At 46.0% G+C, this 26,384-nt stretch overlaps 1 protein-coding gene across 6 annotated transcripts; it reads right to left on the reverse strand.

Annotated features, from left to right (window-relative positions):
* On the reverse strand, window positions 1-26,067 carry SETD4 (SET domain containing 4). Of its 6 annotated transcripts, none has more exons than XM_057696101.1 (11): window positions 23,787-23,827; window positions 20,116-20,211; window positions 18,237-18,374; window positions 15,395-15,432; window positions 12,898-12,986; window positions 10,944-11,373; window positions 8,731-8,905; window positions 7,082-7,163; window positions 6,041-6,121; window positions 3,284-3,407; window positions 1-2,371 (listed from the first exon to the last, which is right to left on the reverse strand). In XM_057696101.1, exons 5-11 carry the CDS (start codon window positions 12,975-12,977, stop codon window positions 2,237-2,239), a joined length of 1,107 nt encoding a protein of 368 aa, XP_057552084.1. In that variant the 5' UTR covers window positions 12,978-12,986; window positions 15,395-15,432; window positions 18,237-18,374; window positions 20,116-20,211; window positions 23,787-23,827; the 3' UTR covers window positions 1-2,236. The 6 variants fall into 6 exon arrangements, with proteins under 6 accessions (XP_057552084.1, XP_057552083.1, XP_057552082.1 ...); XM_057696100.1 differs by lacking the exon at window positions 18,237-18,374 and adding an exon at window positions 25,335-25,592 and having other exon boundaries at window positions 3-2,371; window positions 7,082-7,133; window positions 23,787-23,956; XM_057696099.1 differs by lacking the exon at window positions 18,237-18,374 and adding an exon at window positions 25,335-25,592 and having other exon boundaries at window positions 3-2,371; window positions 7,082-7,136; window positions 23,787-23,956.
* Between the last annotated feature and the right edge of the window lie 317 nt (window positions 26,068-26,384).

Here is a 26,384-nt window from a genome sequence, read left to right on the forward strand (position 1 = left end):
CCCCCCCGCCCCCGCCATGACTTATCCAGGGATCCCTGAAGGTTGAGGAGGGAATAAAAGGATAAAAGGATAAAAAACACTCCTAAGAGGATAGCGGTCTGAATCATGGCCTTAGGTCAATTTCCCTACACAGAGGCCCAGAATCAAGCAGACGTCCCCAGTGAGACACGGCTGTGCTGGATGGGGTTGGGTCCCCCGGGAGCGAAGCCTGCACAGGGAGAACCCCAGGAGCAAAACTGAAAGAAGGGTGTACGGGGCCAGTCCTTCTTCCCAAATTAGCAGTTGCGTAAGCCCTGCTCAGGGATGGGAGAGGCAGGAGTGCGCCCGGCGGGACCTCTTCCTCCTGGAAACCGCGAGAAGCCTCCTCCAACAGCCCCCTCCGTGCGTCCACACCAGGGAGGCATGCGGGCTGAGACGCTGTGTCCAGGGAGCAGAGACGCCAGCCTCTCGCTTCCCGAGCAGGACCTCCTCCCCAAAGACCAGCGGAGCCGCGCCTGCGCACTCCGCCCTCCTCGGAGAGGGGCCGGCGATGGGACCAGGCGCGGTCAGGTCCGCTGGAGGAGGGCGGGGCTCCCACGATGCTTCTCATCAAGGCGCTCACATCGCACGGCAGGCAGAGCGAGGCCGACCCCATCGCGATCTCCCCAACAAAACCTGCAGTGAGGCCGAAGTACCCACCAACGCCTGTGGGCAAAGAAGGCAGGGAGCGAGGCCACCAGCTGAGGAGGGAGGGGCAGGACAGCACCGCAAACACTGGGCACAGACACACCAGAGCTGTGAGCCGTGCCCCCCGAGGGTCAGGAAGAGGCACAGTTACCACCACACACTAAGTGTGTGATGTCGGGCCGTTTCGTCCCTTCTTTATTTGTAAAATAGGACGGTTGTGAGGCTTCAGTAAAACTCCGCACATCACGGCCGCAGCACCGTGCCTCGACCCAGTAACACAAACAGTTAATAAACGTTACTGTCTTATGTTTCGATGATGTCCAGTTTTTGTAATAAGCACGTATTTGCTTCTGGGATGTATGTTGACACCTGCTCTGACCCCCTCACAGTTGTTAATTGACAGGCATGAAAACGATGTGAAAAGTGTAAATCCACAGCCAAGATTTAAAAAGGACTAGTTAGAGCCACTTTATATAAAAACCATACTTAAGGTGCATTCCACAGCCTAAAGTGCTTTTATTTTTTTTTTTAAAAAAGAAAAAAAAAGGAAAGCAAAGCCTTAATTCAAAATGACCAACTGAACACAAAACTTTATCTCCTATTCTTCCCAATACCCCATTAAAATGAAGAAAAGCAGCAGAATAAGAGTTAAACACCCACCACAAAGAATGGTAAAGGGACACAGCTGACCAGAGCCTTAAACACATTCTGGGAAACTGCAGATAGACGGAGGGCTGATGAGGCTCCAGGTGTCTCCTGTTTAACAAGGATGAACTCACTTTCCCTACACAGAAATCACAGTCAGTCAGGGCTGGATCGGCCCTCCCCGGCGATCTAATCCCAGGTCCTAGGTGGAGAGGGGAGGCAGAGAGGGGGAGGGGCCTCTGCCTAAGGCCCTGCGCTGGGTGGGAGCACAGGGCACCAATAACCTTTCCAGATGGGCAATCAAGGATGCAAGGCTCAAAGGGAGTCGCTCTAGCTCAGAGCGGCTGGGGTGGAGCCCGGATGCACCCAGCACTGCTATGCAGCCCCCACACTCCCCCTTCCGAAGCCACCCACTGCCACATGCCACAAGCCCCTAAACCCTCAACCTGTGCTATCAGAGCATAAAGCAGCACAACTCCTTGTGCTTTTCCAGCTGCTGAGTCAGACAAGCAGCAGGACACCCAGAAGAAGACCACACACGGAGCCCCAGGCTGACCCCGGCTCCCTCGCAGCCTCCCCCCGCCCGCTACCATTCACCCTTTCCTCAGACGCCTTCCTCCAGGCCTGACTGCTGTCCACTTTGAGAGCGTGAGCAGTGCTGCTGAGACAGCACACCCCTCCTTCCTAACAGCTTCAGGGCGCCCAGGACCTGCTCTGCCCTGCAGACAGATGCTCTTGGACATCCCTGAGCAGCCACCACTCCACTCCCAAGACAGAGAAGCAGGAGGAGTAGGATTAAGCAGATAACTGTTTAATAGAAACTGTTCCTGCACTGTAAATGATTCCACATGAAATAAACCTTAGTTTAAAAATGTTTAAGAAGTCACACCCACCATAGGAGGTGATCACATGCACTTGGGTGAAGTTATGTAAAAGCTTTTTGCAAACTGATTAGGGTCTCAGCAGAGGCCTGGAGAATCTTCAGCTCTTCTGTCCACAGTGTTTCTACCAAAGTTAGTTGGTTTATCAAAGCCACTTCTTCATCTTTCATGTGAGAAACCTGGAAGTTATTTTTAAATGATTTTTTTTAGTGTAGTAAAATATGCATAAACATAAAATTTAACATTTTGACCATTTTTAAACGTCAATTCAGTGACACTAAGTACATTCACAGTGTTACATAAGCAAAGCCGCCATCCACGTCCAGAACTTTTTCATCATCTCAAGCAGAAACTCTGTACCCATTAAACATTAACTCCCCATTTCCCCCTCCCCAAATCCCTGGTAACCCCAATTCCGCTTTCTGTCTCTATAAATTGGCCTACTCCAGATACCTCATTTAAGCAGAATCACACAGTACAGGATATTTGTCTTTTTGTGTCCTGGTTTATTTCACTCAATACAATGCCTTCAAGGTTCATTAAAATTATTTTTTTAATCCCACTAATGTTTTCATTCAAATGAGCTGACTCCTCACTTAATTAAATCATTCACTAAATAAAAGGGAAAGAGTACCTTAAAAAATCTATTACTGAGAATTCATGCAATAATTTTACCTATTAAAAGGTGTAGACACATGTTAACAGTCAAAAAACACATTACAGGGACTTCCCTGGTGGTCCAGTGGTTAAGGCTCCGTGCTCCCAATGCAGGGGGCTCAGGTTCAAACTCTGGTTAGGGAATTAGATCCCGCATGCTACAACTAAGAGCCCACGTGCTGCAACTCAGAAGCCCACATGCCACAACTAAAAAAAAGATCACACATGCTGCAACTAAAGATTCCATGTACTGCAACTAAGACCCAGCACAGCCAAATAAATAAATATGAAAAGAAAAACCACAGATTACATTAATGTTCATTTATTAAGGCATTAACAATACCCTAACAAAGTGAATTATTCCTATCTGAAAAGTACAAAACAGCTTCTCAATCAAAACACTTCTTTAAGAATGCAGTATTCTAGAATCATACCTTCTGAAGCACAGCATTAGTCTCCTCTATGAAATAGTGGCATATTTTCTGGGCTATGTCCAAACTTGTCTTCTCATTTGTATCTGAAATTATTTCCCCAAGAAGTACTTTCTTCCAGCATGTACTAGAAGCAAAATGTTCATAAGGTCATTTCAGCAGGTTCCCAAAAATATAGGAGGCTTCTCCACTTCAACACAACACTTCTCCTATTTTTCCAAAAACATAGTGAAACTCATTCCATCAGCACCTTCCCTCAAACCTCCCGGCACATGCAGGTCCTGTGTTGAAGCAGACAGTATACCAGAAAGAAGAAAGAACCGTGAGGATAAGAAGTGAGGCGGCTGGCGCTCCTTGCAGGCAGGGCCTGCGTTTTATTAGCATCACAATCCTGTGTCTGGCACACGAGTAAGCGGAGTCACGTCCACCAGCCACGGGAAGAGAACAGGGGACAGACCAGAAGGTGAGTCCACAGCCAAAGGACTAAAGACTAAGGAGCAAAGGTGGCGGTTTTCCTTTTCTCCAAATGACAGTCTCTCCTAGAAAAAAATGGCCAACTGAACAAGACATGTTCACAAAGTAAAATGCTCTACAGTTGGAAAGAGGAATCTACAGTGAAGCCTTTGTCTACACGCAGGTCATTCCAATTTTACACGAAGAAAGTCTGTAGGAATGGGGCTCAGTGGGCTGGCGGGGCCAACTTCCCGCAGGCAGAACAGTGTCGGTGTTTCTGGGTAGGCAGGAGGGAACCACGGCAAGGTGCTGGGCAGCAGGTGGCAGAGGCAAACCTACACACTGGGAAGAAGCACTAAGCAGCGAGGAAGGGGGCAGGGGGACAGATTCTGGACACAGAGGACGTGGATGTGGACGTGGCTGAGGAGGGAAAGGCAAGGTGACAGCTGCACCACCCGACTGGAGGGCACAGAAGTCGCTGAGAAATTCAGAATGGCCCCCAAGCCACACAGAAAACAGTCTTAGACATCTTCAGCTTTAGAGACAATAGTGGCAACCCCAGGGGCAGAGGAGTTCTTGGGAAAGAAAGGAAGTAAAAAAAAAAAAAAGAAGAAGAAGAAGAAGAAGAAGAACAAAAGAAATAACACTTGGGACGCCCTGCTGGTCCAGGGGTTAGGATTCTGTGCTTCCACTGCAGGGGGCACGGGTTTGATCCCTGGCCTGGGAGCTAAGATCCCGCATACCATGTGGCAAGGCCAGAAAAAAAACAAAAGGAAAGAAAGGAAGGAAAGAACCATAGCCATTACTATGTGGCGGGCACAGGGTTTTGTATGCAACCATTATCTGTTTTAATCTTCACAACTGCCTAGAAAGAAAGCACTATTATCCCCACCTTAGACACAAAGAAACTGAGAATCCGGAACAGTAAGGAACGCACTCCAAGTGACAGGGCTAATAAGAGGCAGAATTAGCATGCAGACACCCGTCAGGCAGAATCCCAAACACATGCCTCCTCTGCCACAGCACTCCACACAGTCAGAAAGCACACCAAGGGGAGAAAAGAGGCCTCAGGAGGACCTCTGGGAAACATCCAGTGGCTTTCTTTAATTTGAGGCTGACATGTCTGACTCATACCTTTTTCCAAGAAGGATTTAAAGAAGCTCATGTGGGTACACGTGAGATAAAATAAAACATCAGACGAATGGATAGGGAAAACAAGGCAAAGGAACGATGAGAGGAGGAAAGATAAGATACAGCCAGGAAAGAGTCAGAGATAGACCGCATGCCTTAACATCCTGCACACCTGGTGGACCACAAATTTGCCTGAGTTTTCTAGCGAGCAATAGAAAGAAGAAAACGTATCAGATACAGAATTCACCGTGTCTGTAAGACAAAAACACACCATCTGCTGAGAAGAGACACAACTACTTCTGCTGTTGAGACCAGGGGGTAGTTTTTCTCCCTGAGGCCCTACAGAAAAGGAAGTAAGCAACATCATAAACAATGACGTCACCAGCGTGATGGAATGAGCGCCAGCCATCAGTACTTCTAGGCACTGTGTTGAGTGCTACTTCCAGGCTTATCTCATCTAATCTGTCTCAGCTAACCCTCCCAACAGCTCGAGGATGGGGTTCACCATCTTCAGGAAGTCCTCCCTGTGGTTTCTCTCGCCTGAGCTTGCTAAGTAGTGGTCGTTACTCTCAGACTCCCTCGCAAGGAGCTCCAGGTCTGGGCAGTGCACAGCCGTGTGTGCGGCTGTCCTTTCCACACTAAGGGAAGGACCAACAGCCTCTCGGGAATAGTAAGGACCTGACCAGATGCGAGTTTACACCACGGGTTCCTCTACCTGCTTCCCCTATGGAATCATCCAGGCCTCTCCTTGAGCAGGGGTCTGGATTTGCCCCCAGGACAGAACCAGGTGGGGCCCGTGGTCAGGAGCTCTGTCTGCTCCTGGGAAAAACCTACCTACTCAGAGACTCTCCTCTGACCAGGGCCAATGTGCACACTTTCTGAAGTGTTTACCCTGAACAATGAGCTGCAGGTCACCAGGGGGAAATACCTGAAGAGAGACCAGTTCTCAGGACCACGTACTCTAATTATGACTCTAAAACCAGAATTCTAGAAACGGTGGAAACTTAGAAGTGAAACACTCCTCACATGGGCAAGTTAAACAAAGAATAAGCAACCCCAATACTCAAGGGCATTCCTTTGTCCTCTGAGGCTGGGCATTTGAACTTAAGCCCAAAACACACCAAAGTTATGTCCAAACTGTAACTATACTTCATGACCAATACACAGGGAACTTACAATTCTTCAGCTTCCAGACATAACAACTTAAGAGCTGTGAGTAACCGCCAAGATGGTCCATCCCATCCAAACGTCAAATTTCTAAAGTAGAAAAAGAACAGGTAGGTGTGTATGTATGACAGTCACTTTGCTGTACACCCGAAACTAACACAACATTGTAAGTCAACTATACTCCAACATAAAATAAAAATTAAATTAAAAAAAAAAACAATTACAAATTCGTCATTTCAGTACTTCATTACATCACAGTAAATGGCTAAAAAAGGCACACATTTTCTAAAGGGGCCACTACACATGGTGCAACCTGTGGTCTTAGTCACAAAGACAAAAGAGAAAAGTAAGTCTGCAAATACTTAAGGATAAAGCCTGGGTACCAGAAAATTCTTTGTGTTAAAAAAAAAAAAACAAAAAAAAAAAGTAAGAAGCTATTTTTATTTGGTGAGCAGCTAAACTTGGACGGGGGCCACAGGGAGAGGGCACTGTCACGGGCCACAGGGAGATGGATGAAGAAGGATCCGGATTGTCCTCAGGATCAAAGTGGCAGCCACCAGGGCGCGCTGCCCTCACGCCACTGCTGGGTTATTTAGAATTTAACTTTATCTATAGAAGAAAATTCGAAAGGGGGGAGGGGGTCTCAAACCCAGTCTGTCCCATTTGGCGTGGAATCACTTAGGCTTCCCCAGCCCAAGAGCCTGTTGCTGGGTGACGGACGGCCAGGCTGGCCTGCAGTAGCCAATGTCACCCTGCTTGACCACATGTTAGCAAGACACTGGGCCACCTATCAACACATATGGGGCTCTCCTCGTACAATAATTTGAGACTTCAAGCTGGTATCTTAGGTCCCCGGAAAAGTCTCTGAACAAGCATCTTCCCCTCCTTGTGTGCCCCACAACATCGAGCACAATGTACTGCACATAGTAAGTGCTCAATAAATAGCTACTTGTCACCTCACCAGATACGAGTCAGGAGGCCTCTCACACCTGTAGGAACCCAAACTCCCAAAATTTCCTGAAGGAATAATATCTAGAGAGAGACACTTACTCCACAAAGTTGTGATCCTCTAAAATGGAAATCTTTTTGTTCATCTGTTTATCTGCTGATGGAAGATATTTAACAAGTATATCTGCATTAAAAAAAAATAAAACAGGCTTGAGATTTAGGGCACAATTCAGGCGAAAGGGAAGACACTTCCTTCTCAGGTTACTTTCCTTCCCATCAGCAATCAAGACCTGTGTAAACAATTTTACCACTTTCACATCAAAAACATCTAGTCTGCAAGTCCAACTCAGTAACATCATGACTTGAAAAGCTGTAGGAATTCCAAGGCCGGGGCCAAAACATCCACTACCTCAGCTCCTGCTCCAACCAAGCAAATCAACCAAGAGAATCAGGTGATGAAGACACTAGCAGGACTGCTGGAAAGTTACACCCACAGAAGTACAGGTTGTGTACAAACAGGAGGAAGTGTTTCCAAAAATTAACAAACCTTTTTGGGGTCATAGGGTAATGAGGGATTTTTCTGTTTTTAAAATTTCTTTCTGTATTTGTCTATTTTAATTTTTTAAATGCAAAACTAACTAATGTGTGAATTTTGTTCAAGTTATTTAACAAATCAATACTTCCGGGTAATCAGTATCACAGTTATTCTGATAATATGAGGCTAATCTCAAAGCTAGATTTCTAAGAGACCCAGCAAGGCCCAGTTTCGCTTTTGCATTTCACTCTGAGAAATAACATTATTACTTTGGCTATAACAGGGAGTAGTATCACCTTGACCATGTTTCTACTTCCATTAGAACTTACATTAAAACTACCTCAAATTATACAGACAGTAAATCTCTAGCCATTTCTTCAATGCCTAGAAAACTGTTTCTCTGCTGCCTCAAGGGAAGGGGAAAAAAATCAGCCCTCTAGGTAATATTTTTAATACTATATTTGAAATTTTCACAGCATAAATTTAATAGCTAAATTATTATTTTTAAAATAGTAATACCAATGATGATGGTAGGTGACAAAAGAACATAAATGGAATCCGTTTTTTATCGTGGCCTTAACCCCCCAGAACAAGGCCTGTGCAACATATTCCCTCTGTGACTGGTATAGCACCTCACACACAATGGGTGCTTCACAAGTATTTTTTACTGGGACTTCCCCGGCAGGCCAGCAGTTAAGACTCCATGCTTCCAACGCAGGGGACGCAAGTTCAATCCCTGGTCAGGGAACTAAGATCCCACATGCCGCACGGCCAAAAAATAAAAATTTAAAAAAAAACAAAATGTGTGTGTGTGTGTGTACACATGCACACTTCTTGCTATCTAATCCTATTCAATCTTTACTGACAATGTCTCAGTACAAAAATTTCCATTTCTTGCCATCTCTTAATACTCTATTTCCCTAGCAGTTTTCCTTTTCTTCCATTCTACTGTTTGACCTAATGCAATAAAAATTTTCTCAGTTCTTCTTATCTTCAATATTGATCAAAGCTTTGCTGGTTTTACTTCAACACTGAAATGATGTTGAAGCAAATGGGTTATTTACTGGGTTAAATAAGAATTAGGCTAGCCCTGCCTAGGAGAAAATAAATGATACACATTTTAAGGTCTTGCCATTGTAATAAAAACTTAACCACAGACTGGGGGCGGGGGGGGGGATTCTATCATCTAGTGATCAGAACCCAAGTTAATTCCAACCTTTTAAGACATAGACACAAGCATGAGGGTTACGCATGGCAACAAATCCATACTCCAGGAGCAGGCGGTGGTTATCGTGAGGGCCATAGCAGATGAACACCTCTTTGTGTTTTCCACAGCTCGTAACCGTTCTGATTTCATAACAGCGAGTTTCCTCATTAAATGTCGCTTTTACCTAGGGAAAAAAATTGTAAGATGTTTCTAAAGGAAAGCAGAAAATTAAAAAGATTAAGTGATCATATTAATTTAAGCTGCATGCAGCTTTCAGGCACTCCTCACAGAATTTATCCATGTGGAGGAAAAATGCCACGTCCGCACTTTGGCCTCTTTGGTTCACCTCAACTTCACCCCACTGGGGAGGGAGGGAGTCCCGCCTGGGGACTCTGAGGATGGCCAAACACATGACACCTGACATCGGACAGATGACTGGCAGCAGTGTACTCTGTCACCCATACAGCCCAGGGGGAGGACACGCCACGCCACGCCACGCAGGGCCACACAGGGGCTGCACCCAGGGGCAGAGTGCCAGCAGAGGCATGGCAAGCAGGTTTGCAGGAACAAGAGGGGACCCCCTGGCTCCCCTGGGAAGATGTGATTTGCCTGTCTGAATAATTTCGAGGGCTAGCAGGGCGGTGACACCCGTTCGGCTGAGGACCAGGTGGGGTGCAGCCAGTCCAGCTGAGGGCAACTTCCCGCTGGGCGGGAAATAGCCGGGGGGAGCAGAGGAACTGCTGCTCAGGCCTTTGGGGCCCTGCGAGGCCCAAAGATGTCAAGGCACGAGATTTCAGGTCCTACAACACACAGCCTTTTGTGAGCAGCATGGTATTGATGACACTGTCATGTTGGATTTTGTGAGTTTTGCTAATTAATAGGCATAGAGGAGAAGACCGAGGAGACCTAACTGCTCCCACACGAGCAGTGGGTACAGCACTGAGGCCGCCTCACTATGCAGCAAATTGCAGTGAGATGAGGATGAAGAGCAGGAAGAGCAGCTGAAATTCCCACCTTATGGCATCAATAAGAGATCAGGGGCATGGCTTGCAGCATCGTGTCAGCAACCAGCTGCAGTGTACTTTTTCAACCAGGGGTTGGCAATCTTTTTCCATAAAGGGCCAGAGAGTAAGTATTTTAGGCTTTTCCAGGGCCCTGGGACCACATGCCTACAGGCTGTAGTCTGCGATGCCTGTACACTCAACTGTAAAATCACTAACAGCCCGATAAAAATAAAGTCATGCCGACGGGGACTGACCTAGTTCCCTGTGGCCAGTAACCTATTGTCCTGCACCCCCTTGACTTTATTTCATCAACATCGACCACAGAAACACACACCTAGCCTCGGTCTCCTTTGCTTAATTTTGCTAGAAATGCATCTTTCTGCAGAAGCAATGAGCGGACAGGCAAGGAGATGGCCGTGGCCTAAGCACAGGGAGTACCTCCCCTCCACCCCCACGCTCTCCCCTCACAGGCACGTGGGCTTCCCGAAGTGGCATGGGTCGGAAAGAGGACAGTGTGAGCACGGGTCCCGCCTGCGTGCCTGCGAGCGCACCCTGAATGGGTGACAGGTTAGCCCTCAAAGCCAGGCCTTCAGCCCGGTGTGCCCTGCAGATATAATCACCTCCTTTATGTGCCAGAGGGGAGAAGCCTGGGGAACAAGAGACCTCCGACTGACTCCCAAACAGGACCCCTTAACAATTTCCCACAAACAGCCATCCAGTCGGAGAACGTAGATTGAACACCCACTACATGCCAGGCCCTGTGCTGAGCACCAGGGTTACAAAAAGTGCCAGGCAAAGTCCCTGTCCTCTAAGACTGCAGAGTTCCCAAGGGGAAGGAGCTCAGTGATCACGGCAAAGTAACGACAGCGATGCCACCAAGTGTGAGAGGGAAAGGGACCAGAAAGCAAGCGAGACTTTAGTCCCAGGTCTGAAAGGCAGCAGAAGGGTGCTGCACCATTGGCAGCGGGGGGGATGGGCTAGGGTTCAGACCGTGCAGGGGATAGAGAACCAGTCTCTGCAGGCCTGGAGAGCAGAGTCAGGAAACGGGGCAAAGGAAAAGGATTCCAGGAGGGGAAAGACAGGAGCCTACCTGACAGCAGGTAGGTTTACCAGCTGCATGTTTCCCTGAGGTCCCGCTCCCTATTCCAAGTCACAGGTTCTACATGTTAGGGTCCTCCCTATTGAAACCAAACACGGGTCCCCTGGTCAATGACTCACCTGGACGTCGGGGCTGTGGTTGAGCAGATCCAGGAACGGGGCGAGCGCGCAGGTGTCTGGCTCTGCAGAAAAGCACCACCTCCGCGGGCGCTTCATGTACACAGCCCTGGTGTTGACGGTGCACCAAGCCCACAGGAGGGCGCTGTAGCTAAAGATGCTCTCAACAGCCTCGGAAAACAGAGGCTGCAGGGAAGTGAAAAAGTCTCTGGAGGAGGAAAAGAACTCCCACACGCGGGTTCTCTGCTCTCTGGCCTTTGCTTTCAAAGGTTCGGGAAGAAGATTCACCACTTTTGGCTCCAAACAGACAGGGCAGGTGTAGGCCTTCGGCAAAACCTCCAGGTAAGGCTTCCAGGGAGACCGATCCCCAGCGTGCTTTTCTGAAACTAAAAAGGTGCACAGAGCCAGCAGAGGAGATGGAGGAGGCTGCCACCTTTCAAAATGAAAAGCCGGATTAAAGGAATTACTTCCATTCAAAATATGGTGTAAGCAAGAGAAACAGACATCCTAGGGCTTAGTCTACCTCCAGAAGGGCTGTGGCCAAGTTCGCCTAATGCACCCATGAGAGGGTCTTCCTTTCTCAAGGCTTTCCTGCCAGGATCACACACCAGTACAAATGACATGAACAGGTCACACTGGTGTAAGAACTGGCTCAGGAACCCAAGTTCCAGCTTTGTTTGCAAGAGATTCCTTTTTGCAAAAAACCTCTTTGTTTCCAACTTGGTTCTCCAGTTTTAAAGCTTTTGCTGGAATTCCACTTGGTTAAGGATATAAATCTTGGGGGTGGGGGGCAACTGGTGGAAAGCACCTAGATGTGCCCCATCCAACACAGTAATCACTGGGTACATGTAGCTACTTCAACATTTTTTAATTAAATAATATTGAAAATTCAATTCCCCAGTCACACAAGCCATATTTCAAGTGCTCTTGAGCCAAATGTGGCTAGTGGCTACCACACCGGACACCACAGAGGAAAGCATTTCTATCATTGCAGAAAGTTCTATTATACGATACCAACCCAGGCACAAAACAGAATAGGCTCGTTATATACCTGCCACAGTTCTAAAGCTTTTGTCTTAAACTTACACATACTGTTGCAAATTATACATTATAGTATTTTCCTTTGTTACAGATAAAAAGATCTCATGTTGCACGAATGTTATTTAGGAAAGTTTTCATTAATCCTTCAAAGTCTAGATTCCTTTATTACCATGCATTCTACTCAAAATTTCGGAAGCATACAAAAAATGTTAATACTAAGAGCATTCTTGCCTCTACTCAGGTCAGTGAAAATACACCCATCCTCTTACAAAAGTAAGCCAGAGGAAAGAAAGTCGAGAACTTACCGTGCATTGAGAAATAACACTATCTTTCAACCTTTATAATTTAGAAACCTCTTATGCTGAGGGTCTCCCTCACCCTGTCCTCATAAACTCCCCCTAAACAAAGACTCCCTATAACATAAGCAGGAAATAGTTCTCAGCTCCCATGTTGGCCTCCTCTCTTCTTATGCCAAATAAAACCAACTCTTTCATTCTGTCAACAGCTCTCCATAAGTGCAGGGGAATTCAAGTGAGTACAATAAGTGTGAAAATAAAAGAGAAAATAATATTTGTTAAGACCTCCTACAATGGAGGAGAGTGGACCACCGTGAGTCAAGGCACTCAGCCGAGATTTACACCTATTATGCCACTGCATCCTCATTTTCTAGTAAGGTTAGATCAGGATTCAAACTCACATCACAGGAGCCTATTAAAAACCTTAAAAATGCAGTTTACAATGAATTAAGAACCAACTTCATAGAACAGAGTAAACCTTTCAAATCATTTCAGATAGTTATTAGCTACACAAAAGGGCTAGGTCCTAATGAACGATGTCTTAGATAACATACTTGCCAACGATATAAACTTTAAAAGAGAAGCGCTTGCCCCAAACAAGCAGGTGAGCAGTCACTTACTTAGCAATGTACGGCCCTAAGTAGCTTCTAATCACTGTGTCCGTGGTGAGCAGGCAACTCTCGGGCAACGAGATAATCATGTGTCCCTCCTTGCCAAAAAGAAAGTAAAGTTCAGAACACGCGTGCTCTGGAAGGACCTGAATGAGTCTTTTAAAGTCCTTGATTCCACAATCATTGACTAAGAACCCGGTAGAGCCCAACCACAGACCACCAAAGAGCCCTCAGTGGACTGGCTCCCCAGTTCGAGGCAGCAGATGCAGGCAAGACTGCTCCCAGGCCACGGATTGGTACTAAGACCCCAGTAAGAATTAAAGGTTAATTGCGTGACTGACAGCCCCCACCAGTCAGTCTTCCACCAGAAAGGAACGTGGAAACACTCTGACAACTCAAACCATATTATTCCTCCATTTTCTTACACCAGGAAATAGTGCTACCTACAGGCAACACACAGAAACCATTTCAAAAAACTCTTCCAGTGAAATCCATGTGTCCAGGGACTATTCCCAGCCTACTCGCCATGTAACCTGTGCCAAGTAGCTGACAAAAGGACAGCCCACCCAGCTCAGGGGTCTCACTTGACCACCTGCAAAAGTACAGTTTTCAGTTTCTCCCGCTGAGACAGAAACGTAGAAAGAAAAATTAAGATGTCAAGGAATAGACAGGAGAAACAAATAAAGCACTAAGAAGCTAGATATGAGATCCTGCTTTCATCATAACTGGCATCTAAGTTGGTTAAATATCTCAGCCCAAAATCTCCTGGTTTCAATTTCTGGTCTCCTCATCTGTGAGTCAAAGTGGAGTTGGGATGGTCACTACAGTCCCTTCCTGCTTTGACAGCCCATGACTCTCTGATTTTAAAAAAAGACTTAATGCGGAATGCAGAAAAATGGTACAAATCAACTGGTTTGCAAAGAGACACAGATGTAGCGAACAAACATATGGACACCAAGTGGGGAAAGCGAGGGGGGTGGGGTGCGTTGGGGTGGGATGCATTGGGAGATTGGGATTGCCATACATACATTACTAATAAGAAAAAAAACATCAAATTGTACACTTAAAAAAAAAGGCACTTAATAAAATGCTTTATATCTTGACCGGGGTAAATGTCATCATCAAAACTGGTCAAACTGGACACTTAAAATCTGTGCATTTCACTAAGTGTAAAATATGTCTCAATTTTCAAAAAGTTTTTACAAAAAAGCCACATTTGAAAGTACATGTAAAGCAACTGCCAATTATCACTTCATGATCTAAAGCAAAACTACCTATAGTCACTGCTATATTCATGAGAGATCTGTTTCTTCCCCCCAGATTCTGCTAAGGAATAAAGTTATATACCTCCCCTGCCAAAAAGAAAACTACTGCACAACAATGTGAATGTACTTAATACTACTGAACTGCACACTTAAAATGGTTTCGATAGTAAATATTATGTTATATATATTTTACCATAATTAAAAATGGTTAATAAAAAAATTAAGATAGCGTAATAGCATTACAACATTAAAAGCTGCCATTCTTTAGGCTAAAGATATACACACAGCTGGGTTTTTATAAATTAAATTAAGGGACTAAAAATAAACAATTTTTAAGTAGAAAATTAAAATAATTACAAATAAATTAAGGAATTAATTTCTAGCTTTGCAGAAAATTGTGCATTAGATATCCCTTAAATGGCACAGAAGAATTAAAATCGACCTCAGAGAGCATCTACGTCATTTACCTTCTTGCTTTCCAGGGGAGGAGACAGAAGCCGAGCGGGTTAGGAGCCCTGCTTGGCTGAAGGCGATCCAGGGACAGGGGATCCCAGGCCCCCTCCCTCTGCCTGCTGGGCTGCTGGGTTCTACTTACTATTGATGCTCGATGCTTGGATTTAAGCAGCTCTCCCTCCACCCCCACCCCACCCCCAGCGCATTTAAAATATGAGCAGATTGACAAAACCTGCTGCAGCAGAGACCCCATCTAATAATGACCTACAATGACCCTCCCTCCTCCTCCTCCTCCCTGACGCAGTCCCACCTGAAGGACACGGGGTCCCCGTAGCTGGCTGGGGCCACGCGCCTGGGTGCTGGCACAGAAGATGCAGCTGGAATTTCCTGGATACGAGGAAGCCTGCCCTTCCTCACCCCTTGCTCCGTCCTGCTGTCCTGATGCTCGAGCTCCAGGAGCTCCTGGTGTTGAGGATGTGGGGCTCCCCCAAGGACGTGGATGAGAGCTGGATGGAGCCCACCAACCACCACACCAGCCCAGGTTTGCCTACCCAGGCTTCTTTACACAACAGCAAAAGAAACTTCCACTCTGTTACCTTGGGTTTGTCTCTTATACGCAGCAAACTTAATCCTAACTGACAGAACTGTATTCAAACCTACCCATTAAGTTAAAAAAAAAAAAAAAAAAGGCCTGTATGTCTAAAATACTTTTAATTCACTTGACTTGAACCACAAAAACAAAGCAGCAAAATCTACTTTGGGTTTCAAGAGGAGAGAGAAATTCTCACCTGTAGGGATGTTTTGCTCACCAGCCCTCTTCCTGTACCTAGGAATGCAAAGACAGGAAAAGGGTCAATCCTACTACATCTTCAAGGTCTTAGAGATACTATGTTGCATAAAAGATGTGGATGAACTTCAAAATTACACAAAGCTGAAGCTGGGTGTCTCACATTCTTTGACTCCCAGGGGAAACAGAGGCTCAAGAAGCTATTCTAGAAAACGTCCCGGCCTCCTTTTGGGTTTATAATCTTTGAAGGGCAAAGCTTCAGAATCAACACCTAAAGATCATCGCCTTTGTAAGATGTGCGGCTGGGTCTCTTACAGGAGACTTGAAAGCTGGACTCTCTCCCCTGGGGCCCATCAGCTGGGGAGGCTGGGGGGGCAGGGAGGCGGGGGGCCGATTCCTAACACCCACCCAACCTCAGAGGCTGGACCCACAGGCCCCATTTACCCACTGCCAGACCCAGCCTTCCCCAGTAATGATCTCAAGTCTTTGATCGAGTGACCAGTGAAGCCCACTCAGGTCCCACAAAGCCTGCGGCCTACACCCTCCCCTCCCCAGCCAGGCGAGCCATTAGCCATGCTCTCCTTGACGGGACGAGCTCAGCAGGGTAGATCCAGGGCCAGCTGCTCCCTGAGAGCCAAGGCCTTGGCCACAGCACAGTCACAACACCAAGTTCACCAGCGGCTCTGTCCATACCACCGATATCCCTAAGTTTACCCCTCCGTGCCCAAGGCTGCCCGCCTGCAACACAGGCAGAGGACAGCTTTTCCGGCAGGCATGGGCACAATGTGACCTATAATATGGAGTCTCTCTAGTAGTCGTCTTCTTAAAGCCACACTTCTTGACTTTCTTCTCTCAGCTAGGAGGGAATATAACTCAGCCAAGGTCAATGCCTGCGGGACTAACGGGAGCTCCTGGCTCCTGGAGGGAATTCCTGCCTCGAGTCCTGAATCGGATGTCTGGCAAGTTTGACTTGATGAGTCATCTCTTGACCTAGAAGCATACGGTCTGCTCAAACACATGGTTTTGGTTTTAAGAACTTATTTAATTTCTTCTGTGTGTCCCACAGGGCAGGTAATCACCCCTGTGGGCCAGAACTCTTCCTGAAATCAATTACTAATGGCAGGATTTTTTTTTTCTGTGGGGTCATCCTTTAAAAAATTTCATGTGCTAATTTAAGTGGAAATTTCTCTCCAAGCACACATGAACAGTACTTGGCATGTGGAATAAATCCAGAAGATACTTTACCTATATGTCTACAATATAGTATTCAGTAGGTCAGAAAACAGATCAGAGTAACCTACACTTACTAAGGCAAGGTAGGACGTGGCCATTAGGACCTTATTACAGACTTCTCCCTGCCTTACAATTTCTGCTAGCAAATAGAGACATAGACTTAGAGAACAAATATGTGGATACCAAGGGGGAAGGGGTGGGGTGGGCAGAAGTAGGAGACTGGGATTGACACATATACACTATTGATACTATGTATAAAATACACAACTGATGGGAACGAACTGTATGGCACGGGAAACTCTACCTAATGCACTGTGGGAACCTAAATGGGAGGGAAGTGCAACAGGGAGGGGGTATCTGTGTGCGCGTGGCTGATTCATTTCCCTGTGCAGTGGAGGCTAACACAACATGGTAAAGCAACCATACGCCAACAAAAATTAATTAAAAAAAAAAATTTCAGCTGCCAGCAATCTACCTAGGAGGCCCAGATTTGGACAATGCTTTTCGTACTCATAGGAAATGCTGGGGTCAGCTCCCAAAGCATAAATCAGGTCAGAGTATAAAGAATGAATCCTGCTTGCAACCTAGGAGCCTTGCCTTGCCCCTCCACAAACTAAGATTAATTCCCCAGAATTCTGTACATTTGGACAGACTCCCATAAACATACCCTCCTATCATACACCGATGAAGAGGTAAAAATATAGAGAGCACTTAGGGGAGGTGTTGTGGACGGAATGTTTGTGTCCCCCTCAAATTCATATGTTGATTTCTTAACCCCCAACGTGATGGTTTCAGGAGATGGGGCCTCTGGTAAGCGGCTAGGTCCTAAGGGTGGAGCCCTCATGAATGGGATTCTTGCCCTTTCAAGAAGAGAGAAGAGAGCTTACCCCAGCTCACAGCTCTCCACCACATGAGGACACAATGAGAAGACTGCAATTTGCAGAGCAGGAATCGGTCCTCACGAGACACTGAATCTGCCTGCACCACGATCTTAGACTTCCCCACCTCCAGAACTGTGAGAAATTAATTGCTGTTTAAGCCAGCTGGGCTATGGTAATTTGTTATCGCGGCCCAAGCTGAGTGAGACAGAAGGTTTCTTACCCCCAGAACTGTAAGTACTGGGTTCTTTTCTTTCTTTTCTTAAAAAAGTTTATTTATTTATTTTTTGGCTGGGTTGGGTCTTCGTTGCTGCATGCAGGCTTTCTCTAATTGTGGAGAGCGGGGGCTACTCTTCGTTGCGGTGTACGGGCTTCTCATTGCGGTGGCTTCTCTTGTTGCAGAGCATGGGCTCTAGGCATGAGAGCTTCAGTAGTTGTGGCACACATGCTTAGTTGCTCCGTGACATGTGGGATCTTCCCAGACCAGAGATCAAACCCATGTCCCCTGCATTGGCAGGCGGATTCTTAATCACTGCACCATCAGGGAAGTACTGGGTTCTGATCACTGCCAAACCACCCTGCTTTAGCTCCTCCACATCCGTGGATCTGCAGGCGGGCCCAGAGAAAGTTGCTCCTACTTTTAAAACTGCTCCAAACCACAGACAGATTACTTATTTTCAGGCATTCGAACAAAACCATATGCCAATTCCAGCTTGATCATTTTAAACCTACCCTTCTTAAGGAAAAGTGACACCTGAAGAGCAGTCAGGCCTTAGGCACAACAAGTCCACTCCTGACATTATTTTCTCTTGATCATCTCATAAAGAACTCCATCCAATAAAACTTCAGTATGGCTTCTACTGACCATTCCTTGACACACAAAAACAGAAAGTTAAACATTCTGTTAGAGACTGATAAATATGGTTCGCCATCATAGAGAAGGAACAATCCTAATAGAAAATGGTTCAAATCAAGTATTTTAGCCCAAAGTCATCGTGTATAACTGACACACAGGGAACAACTTTACACACATCACCTCACTGGACCAGGGGCACACGTGGTAAATCACTTATCTCAGGTGATGTATAAGGAAGCTGGTTTGCTCAAAGTTAAATTACCTAATGGGTACTTGAATGATCATTTTAATCACCAAGGGGAGCATTCAGAGGCACATGATTTAAATATTCTACAAGGTAAAATGTCTGCACCTGCCCCATGACACAGACCTTCAAGGCCCTCAGCACACAACTATCTCTGTGCTACAGCAGATCCAAAATCCTTTTGAAGAACACTTTGGTCCTCTCTGTGGCTACCTCAAGCCCACTTGTGTGTGGACAGGGTTGGGTGGCCTTGTATGCAGTCACACACCCACAGCAAGCTGCCCAACTTCTGTGAGAGAATGTTCCAGAAGAGACTGTTAACCCAAACTCTTAATTTTCCGAAAACAATGTTAATCCAACCTCTGCAACAAGCTCCTCGCCTTCCCGAAGAGAATGTTCACCCACCCCTGTTCAGGTGACTGTGGACACCAGGGCCACACAGGGGCTCCCCTTCCAACACTTGGGGGGCAATATTGCTGAGGCCTCCCTAACGGCTCCTGTCCTCGAGCCACCCACCAGGGACCAAGCACCTCCACTGGTTCTCTGGAAACTCCTCCCTCCCCTTAGAAAACGACTGTGATGCACCTGAGCTATGGGATAATCCCATTAGCCTGTGTGGCTTGAATATCTCAGGAAATCACCATAAACAGGTACACCAGTTCCCACATTTCACAATGCCTTCCCTACAAAAACCCAGTGAAGGGCTTCCCTGGTGGCTCAGTGGTTAAGAATCTGCCTGCCAATGCAAGGGACACAGGTTCAATTCTTGGGCTGGGAAGATCTCACATGCCACAGAGCAACTAAGCCCATGCACCACAACTACTGAGCCTGTGCTCTGGAGCCCATGAGCCACAACTACTGGGCCTGCATGCTGCAACTACTGAAGCCAGCATGCCTAGAGCTCGTGCTTTGCAGCAAGAGAAGCCACCGCACGCAACGAAGAGTAGCCCCCGCTCAGCTCACTGCAACCAGAGAAAGCCCAAGAGCAGCAACGAAGACCCAACCCAGCCAATCAATCAATCAATCAATCAAACCCAGTGAAGATGTTTCCCTCAGGTCTAAGTTCCAGAAATACCTGTACTGCTGATGAGTAAATAACTGAGCTGTGTTTACAGAACACTAAGGTTCAGATAATTGAGCATATACACTGGGCTACTGGAAAGATGAGTCAAATTTGTAGCTCACCTCTGACCAGGGTACAAAGTTTCATAACTATGGCTTTTATCTGTTATTCTTACCCCTGCCTTTGTCTTACTTTTCTATTCTCATTTCCCCTTTCTAACTTTTCATTTTATTTCACCATTTTGGAATTTCTCTCCATAAGCCACTTAAACTCAATTTTCGAATAAGCTCAAAAATAAATAAATATTACACCTACAGGACAGGAAGTCTGCCACATGACAGAAGATGCACTCCCAGAGAGGATACAGCCCACCTGTAAGAATCAGCCGTGCTTCCCTATCACCTGGGCCCACATGTCTCTCATGTGAGAGTTGAATGCCAGACCTTACCTGGAAAACGAACGGGTATTAAGTTTGTATCTTCAAACTTCCTATCTTTCAGCCACTTCTTAAGCTCTATAAATTCAGGCTTGTAGCTCTCATTCACTAATAAAGAGAGGAAAGAAAAACTGGTGATTAAAATCACTGTATAACCAGATCACCACTTAAAAAGTAAATCTCTGATGAATTATCTGTCATATCATAAAAGGGAATAAATTTTAAAACATGCACGAATAATGTAAACTAAAATAGAAAAACCATATTATCATCTCAAAGCTGCTTTGAGGAAAAGCATTTGATAAAATCTAACACTCATTCCTCATAAATACTCCCAAGTAAACAAGGATAGAAGGGAAACTCCTCAACCCAACAAAAAAATATCTAACGAAAAACCTACAACTGACATACTTAATGATGAAATACTACCTGCCTTCCCCCTAAGATCAGGAATGGGACAAGGATGTCTGTTCTATTCAACATTACACTGGTTCTAGCCAGTGCAATAAGTAAAGAAAAATCAATAAAAGACATCTATCATGGGTTGAACTGGGTACCCCAAAATTCATATGTTGAAATTCCAACCCTCAGTATCTCAGAATACGATCTTATTTAGAGATAGGGTCTTTACAGAGGTAACCAAGTTAAAATGAGTTCATCAGGGTGGGCCCTGATCCAGCAGGACTGGTGTCCTTATAAAAAGGGAAAATTTGGACACAGACATGAACACAGGGAAGGTGATACAAAAAATGCAGGGAGAAGACAGCCATCTACAGAGCCAAAAAGAGGCCTAGAACAGAGCCTTCTCTCACAGCACTCAGAAGAACCAATCTTGCTGACACATGCTTCACAGATGACTCCTCAGGGCATTACTGAAAGTGAAATAAGCCACTCACAAAAAGTCAAATACTGTGTGATTTCACTTATACGCGGTATATAGTATAGTCAAGCTCATGGAAACAAAAAGTCGCATGGCAGCTGCCAGGGGCTGGGGGGAGAGGTGAGTGAGGAGTTATTATTTCATGCGCATAGATTTCCAGTTTTGCAAGATGAGAAGAATTCTGGAGACTGGTTGCACAACAATGTGAATTTACTGATTACTACTGAGCTACACTTAAAAATTGTTAAAATGGTCAATTTGATGTTACGTACATTTCACAATTAAAATTTTTTAAATTTTTTGAAAGATCTCCAAACAATAATCTGAACAAATGGAGAGATACATCTTGCATATGGGTTGGGAGATTCAATACTGTTAAGAAGTCAAGTTCTCCCCAAACTGATCTGTAGATTCAGTACAATCCCAATCAAAATGTAAGCAGGCTTTTTTGTAGAAATTGACAAGATGATTCAAAAATTCATATGGAAATGCAAAGGACCTAGAATAGCCAAAACCACTTTGAAATGCTGATTTCAAAGCTTTTTATTACTATAAAGCTACTGTAGCTAAGACTGTGTGATGCTGTCATCAAGACAGACAAAGAAATTGGTGGAACAGAAAAAGTCTAAAACAGACCCACACATATGTGGATAACTGTTTTTTCAGAAGATGCAAAGGCAATTCCATAGAGAAAGGATAGTTTTTTTCAATAAATATTGCTGGAACAACTGAAATAAACAAATCATGGAATATTATCAGCAATAAAGAAAAATGACCTATCAATACACACAACCACAGGGAATTATCTCAAAATAATTATGCTGAGTAAAAGAGGGCAGATAAAAAAGAATGCATACTATATGATTAAATAAAACTATAAAAAAATCAACAGTGAAAGAAAGCAGATCAGGGGACTTCCCTGGTGGTGCAGTGGTTAAGAATCCACCTGCCAATGCAGGGGACATGGGTTGGAGCCCTGGTCTGAGAAGATCCCACATGCCGTGCAGCAACTAAGCCCATGCACCACAACTACTGAGCCCATGCACCACAACTACTGAAACCCGTGTGCCTAGAGCCTGTGCTCTGCAACAGGAGGAGCCACTGCAATAAGAAGGCCAAGCACTGCAATGAAGAGGTGCCCCTGCTCTCCACAACTAGAGAAAACCCATGAGTAGCAATGAAGACCCAACGCAGCCAAGGAAGGAAGGAAGCAAGCAAGCAAGCAGATCAGTGGTTGTCTGAAGATGGAGGGAGGGAGGGTTCAAAGAGGGGCAAGAAGAAAGGATTACAAAGGGAAACAAGGAAACTTCCTGGGGTAATGAATATGTTCATATCTTGATTTCGGTCATGGCTTCCTGTGTGTATACATATGTCAAAATCTATCAAATTATACAGTTTAAATATGTGACAATCACTGTATGTCAATCATACCTCAGTGAAAGTGTTTTCTAAAAAAATCATGATCCAAAATATAAGGCTCCTAAGATATGTTATCACAACCTAGAGAACAGAATTTACAGCAAGAGCATTTAACAAGCAACTACCACACTCCTAGCACTGTTAACCACTGTGGAGAGCGTCCAACATGCTCTTCACCCTCAAAAAGCTAACATTTTAGTTGGGAAAACAAGACTTCCATGAAAAGCAATGGGAAAACCAGTAGGTCCTAAACAATAATACCCAACAAGCATAGTAACAGGGTGACATTAGTGAGAACTGGAAATGGCATTACCAAAAACACAATATCTCAACTCAGTCTCAAAGGTTAGAGAGAAACTGAACAAGCAGGGAGAAGGGAAGAAAGATGTTTAGGCTGAAGAAGGATTTTGAGGAATGGCAGAGGTGGAAATGCAGGGGGTGTGCTCAGGAAATGGTGAGCAGAGAACATACTTCCACCACAGGGAGAGGTGGAGAGCCCCTTAGAAAGGGAGTTGATGTCTGGCAGGAGTTCAGAGAGCATACAAAAGAGAATGAGGGGGACTTCCCTGGCGGTCCAGTGGTTAAGATTCCGTGCTCCCAATGCAGGGGGCACGGGTTCGATCCCTGGTGGGGGAAGATCCCCGCATGCCACATGGTGTGGCCAGAAATAAAAAGAAAGAAAAAAAAGAAAAAGAGAGAGAGAGAATGAGGATCCTGGAGGCTCCTAAACCAAAAGGGCAACGCCCCTTAGGAAAGTTAGACTGACAGTGACAACTGCAAAAACAAGCAAGGAAGAAAATCAAGGATGTGGTGAACCAGCAAAAAGCCAGCTGAAGTCATGTCTGGGTAGAACAGAGAGGGAGAAGGTAACCTAAGAAAGGCCAGGTCAGAGTTAGTAGGACATGGGCTACGGAGGGCAAAGAAGGATACAAAGATTACCTCCATGGTGCTGACATGCTGTGGGTCAGCTAGGAGTGTAAATAATTTTTATCAAAAATAACAATTGCATTTATTTAGTACTCTCCGGTGGGCCAATCACTTTCATGTACAATATCTCGTTCAAACTGGGTTACACTGAATTTGAAATGATAAATTTATATCCAAACATTGATATTCTATAGGTAACTAGAGGTCAGGAGAGAGGTCAGGACCAGAAACAGAAAGCTTCATCCCCAAAGAAGACATAGTTGAAGCAATAATATATCTGTATTCCCACAAGGGTTTAAAAAGAATATCATGGCACCATTTAAAAGAATATTCTTTAAGAAGTATTCTCTAGGAACATTGTTCATGTGCCTTTGAGAAAAGCTATGTGCATCTGTTGATACCAATCAACAAAGGATTCCTTTTTCCATCCCTGGCACCAAAAGAATCAAAACTGTACCTCCTCTCGATTCAAAACTTGTGAAGAGTTTTCGTCTTCTGATTCGGCTCGTTCTTCCTCCTCTGTTCTTCATACTAAAACTGCAGTTTCTGCTTAATTGCCCAATCTATAATAAAAAGCATTTTCTTTGCTTTTCTTTCCAGCTGTATGATAATCAGTGTTCTTTGTACCTATAAGGATTTAAATATACAAATGTATGTTATTTGGTAAACCATTTCTCTATAAAGTGTTTTTGTATACAAACTGTTTATACTGTGAGTTAAATCCTGTGCAGTAATGGAATGCTCATTATATTGGTACCTCTAAAACAGTTTTCTCTTGAAGTCTTACTAAATGCTAATTAATCGTGGAAATCCTCATAACTGATTTCATAATTGTGTGTTTTGGTGATGTATACATCTCAACGATAATCAACATTTACTAAGCACCAACCTATCTGCACTTTGCATAAACAGTAGTCCTGAAGCCCCCATCTGCTAGGAAGTCTTAGAGAAAAAAAAAATCATCTTTCAGTGTGAAGTAAATAATGATTTATCCTTAAAACCAGAATCCTAAAAAAATATAAACTAAGTTGGGGTTTGCCACAAATTAGGGAGAAAATGAGAGCCAAAAGAGCAGACAAAACAAAGAGTTGATAATAAAATCTAAAATGACTACTAGTTTCTATATGTTACTTCCTCGGAAATATAAAAATGAAATCTATCAAAAGCACCAGCATGATCAGGTAATGGAGTGGGCCACTGTGAAGCCATTAATATTAAGTAAGTGGGGCTTCCTAGGTGGCGCAATAGTTAAGAATCCGCCTGCCAATACAGGGAACACGGGTTCCATCTCTGCTGCAGGAAGATCCCACATGCCGCAGAGCAACTGGGTCCGTGGGCCACAACTATTGAGCCTACGCTTTGGAGCCAGTGAGCTACAGCTATTGAGCCCATGTGCTGCAACTACTGAAGCCAACGTGCCTAGGCAGACCGTGCTCCACAACAAGAGAAGCCACGGCAATGGGGAGCCCGAGCACCATGGCGGAGAGGAGCCCCCACTCACTGCAACTAAAAGAAAGCCCGCGCACAGCAAAAAAGACCCAACACAGCCAATAAGACTCGACATAGCCAATAAAATAAATAAATAAAATAATGAATAGTCTGAGACCTTTAAAAAATAAAAAAAAAAATAAAAAAATAGTATGTGCTAAGATGTAAAAATGTCCAAGACATATCACATGAAAAAAGAAAGTTGCAGAACAAACTCAGTGATCCCTTATGAGTTTGACTTTGTGAACATTTTCTGTTCATAAAACAAGAGGTCTTAAGGAAGGATATTAAACAATAAGCAAGGGGAGCGGACATTTACTATTACTTTCTATCCTCCTCGTCCGTGACTTATATACATATACGTACATAAGTGACATAATACGAATGTTACTTAAGTACATTTTCAACCATACAACTGTTTTTTAAAAACTACGGAACAGAAATGAATCACAAGACACAAACTCCAGGAGCGATCACTGTCCCACCCCAGCAACAGAAGTTTCCCTGTTTGCTCCACCTGAAGCTGGCGAGTCAGGTGCCAGGGCCAACCGCGGCTCGCCCCCTCCGAGTCCCCAGCGCCCCGCAGGCGCGCGGGCCGAGACGCGCCCACGCGGACCCCTGGCTCCACCGCCTGCCGGTCCCAAGGTCTGGCAAGCGAGCGGCGCACGTGGCGCCAGGGTGACAGCACCGCTAGGGGCGCTGTGGTCGCGCCGAGCCCTCAGCCCGGAAACGCGAGGCCGCCCCCCGCTGCGTCCCACCCCGCGCACACCCCTCCCCGCGGCCCGCCCTTCTCTGGCCGCTGGGTAGGGTGGCCGGGGCGGGAGGAGGCGCGGAGCCCAGCGGGGCACAAACTCCCGCCCTCGGGCTCCCTCCCCCTGCACAGCGCCTTCTCAGGTCCACATGCGCTACATGAACGATTCCCAGGTAAAAGGTGGGGGGGGGGGGGGGAATTACCCTTACACGCAGCATCCTGCCCGGCCTGGTGGGGACTGGCAATCTGAACTCAGTACTCATTTTTCACACCATGAAGTTAAAACGTAAGAACAGCTCCGGAGGGAGGGGGCTCCCATCACCTGGGCAACAACAGGCCCCGCCCCGGAAGTCTTCCGACGCACCCGGCACAGCCTCACGCGGGCGGTGGGCGGGCCCACGAGGAAAGCCGGAACAGCGCCACATACGGCGAGTTAAAGAGGCCGCCCCGGCAGCAGGGGGCGCGGTCGACGCCGCCGGATCCGCCTCGAGCCCCCACCGAGCCCCCACCGAGCCCCGTCCTCAGTCTTCCGGCTGAGCCGCCTCTCTGGCGCGGGCCTCCCCCCCACCCCGGCGTGCGCATGCGCGTGGTTTCCCGGAGGCGCCGCGGCCGGCGCTGGCTGGGGTCAGGGTGCCCCAAAGCTGGACCGGGGCCCTGGGTAAGAAAGCCCTGTGGTCCCTGGATGGGGAATCTAAGCTCCGAAGAGCCGACCTACGGAGTCCTTCCGTAGGTCCAGGGGAGGAACTGCCAACGTCCGCCTCGCCCCCGGGCCATGCGAGCCCGGGCCTTCCCCCGCATCCTGACCGACTTTGCCTC

Source organism: Hippopotamus amphibius, chromosome 10, assembly GCF_030028045.1.
Source record: "Hippopotamus amphibius kiboko isolate mHipAmp2 chromosome 10, mHipAmp2.hap2, whole genome shotgun sequence".
NCBI lineage: Eukaryota > Metazoa > Chordata > Mammalia > Artiodactyla > Hippopotamidae > Hippopotamus > Hippopotamus amphibius.

What these genes read in the sequence shown, in the direction of transcription:
- SETD4 (XM_057696098.1), bottom strand. Translation starts at nt 23,859, where the DNA reads ATGAAGAACAGAGGAGGAAGAACGAGCCGAATCAGAAGACGAAAACTC. An exon ending in ACCACAGCCCCGACGTCCAG is followed by an intron (nt 8,906 to 10,943) that starts GTGAGTCATTGA and finishes TTTTTTCCCTAG; the next exon opens with GTAAAAGCGACATTTAATGA. An exon ending in TTGTGTCTATGTCTTAAAAG is followed by an intron (nt 7,164 to 8,730) that starts GTTGGAATTAAC and finishes TTTTTAATGCAG; the next exon opens with ATATACTTGTTAAATATCTT.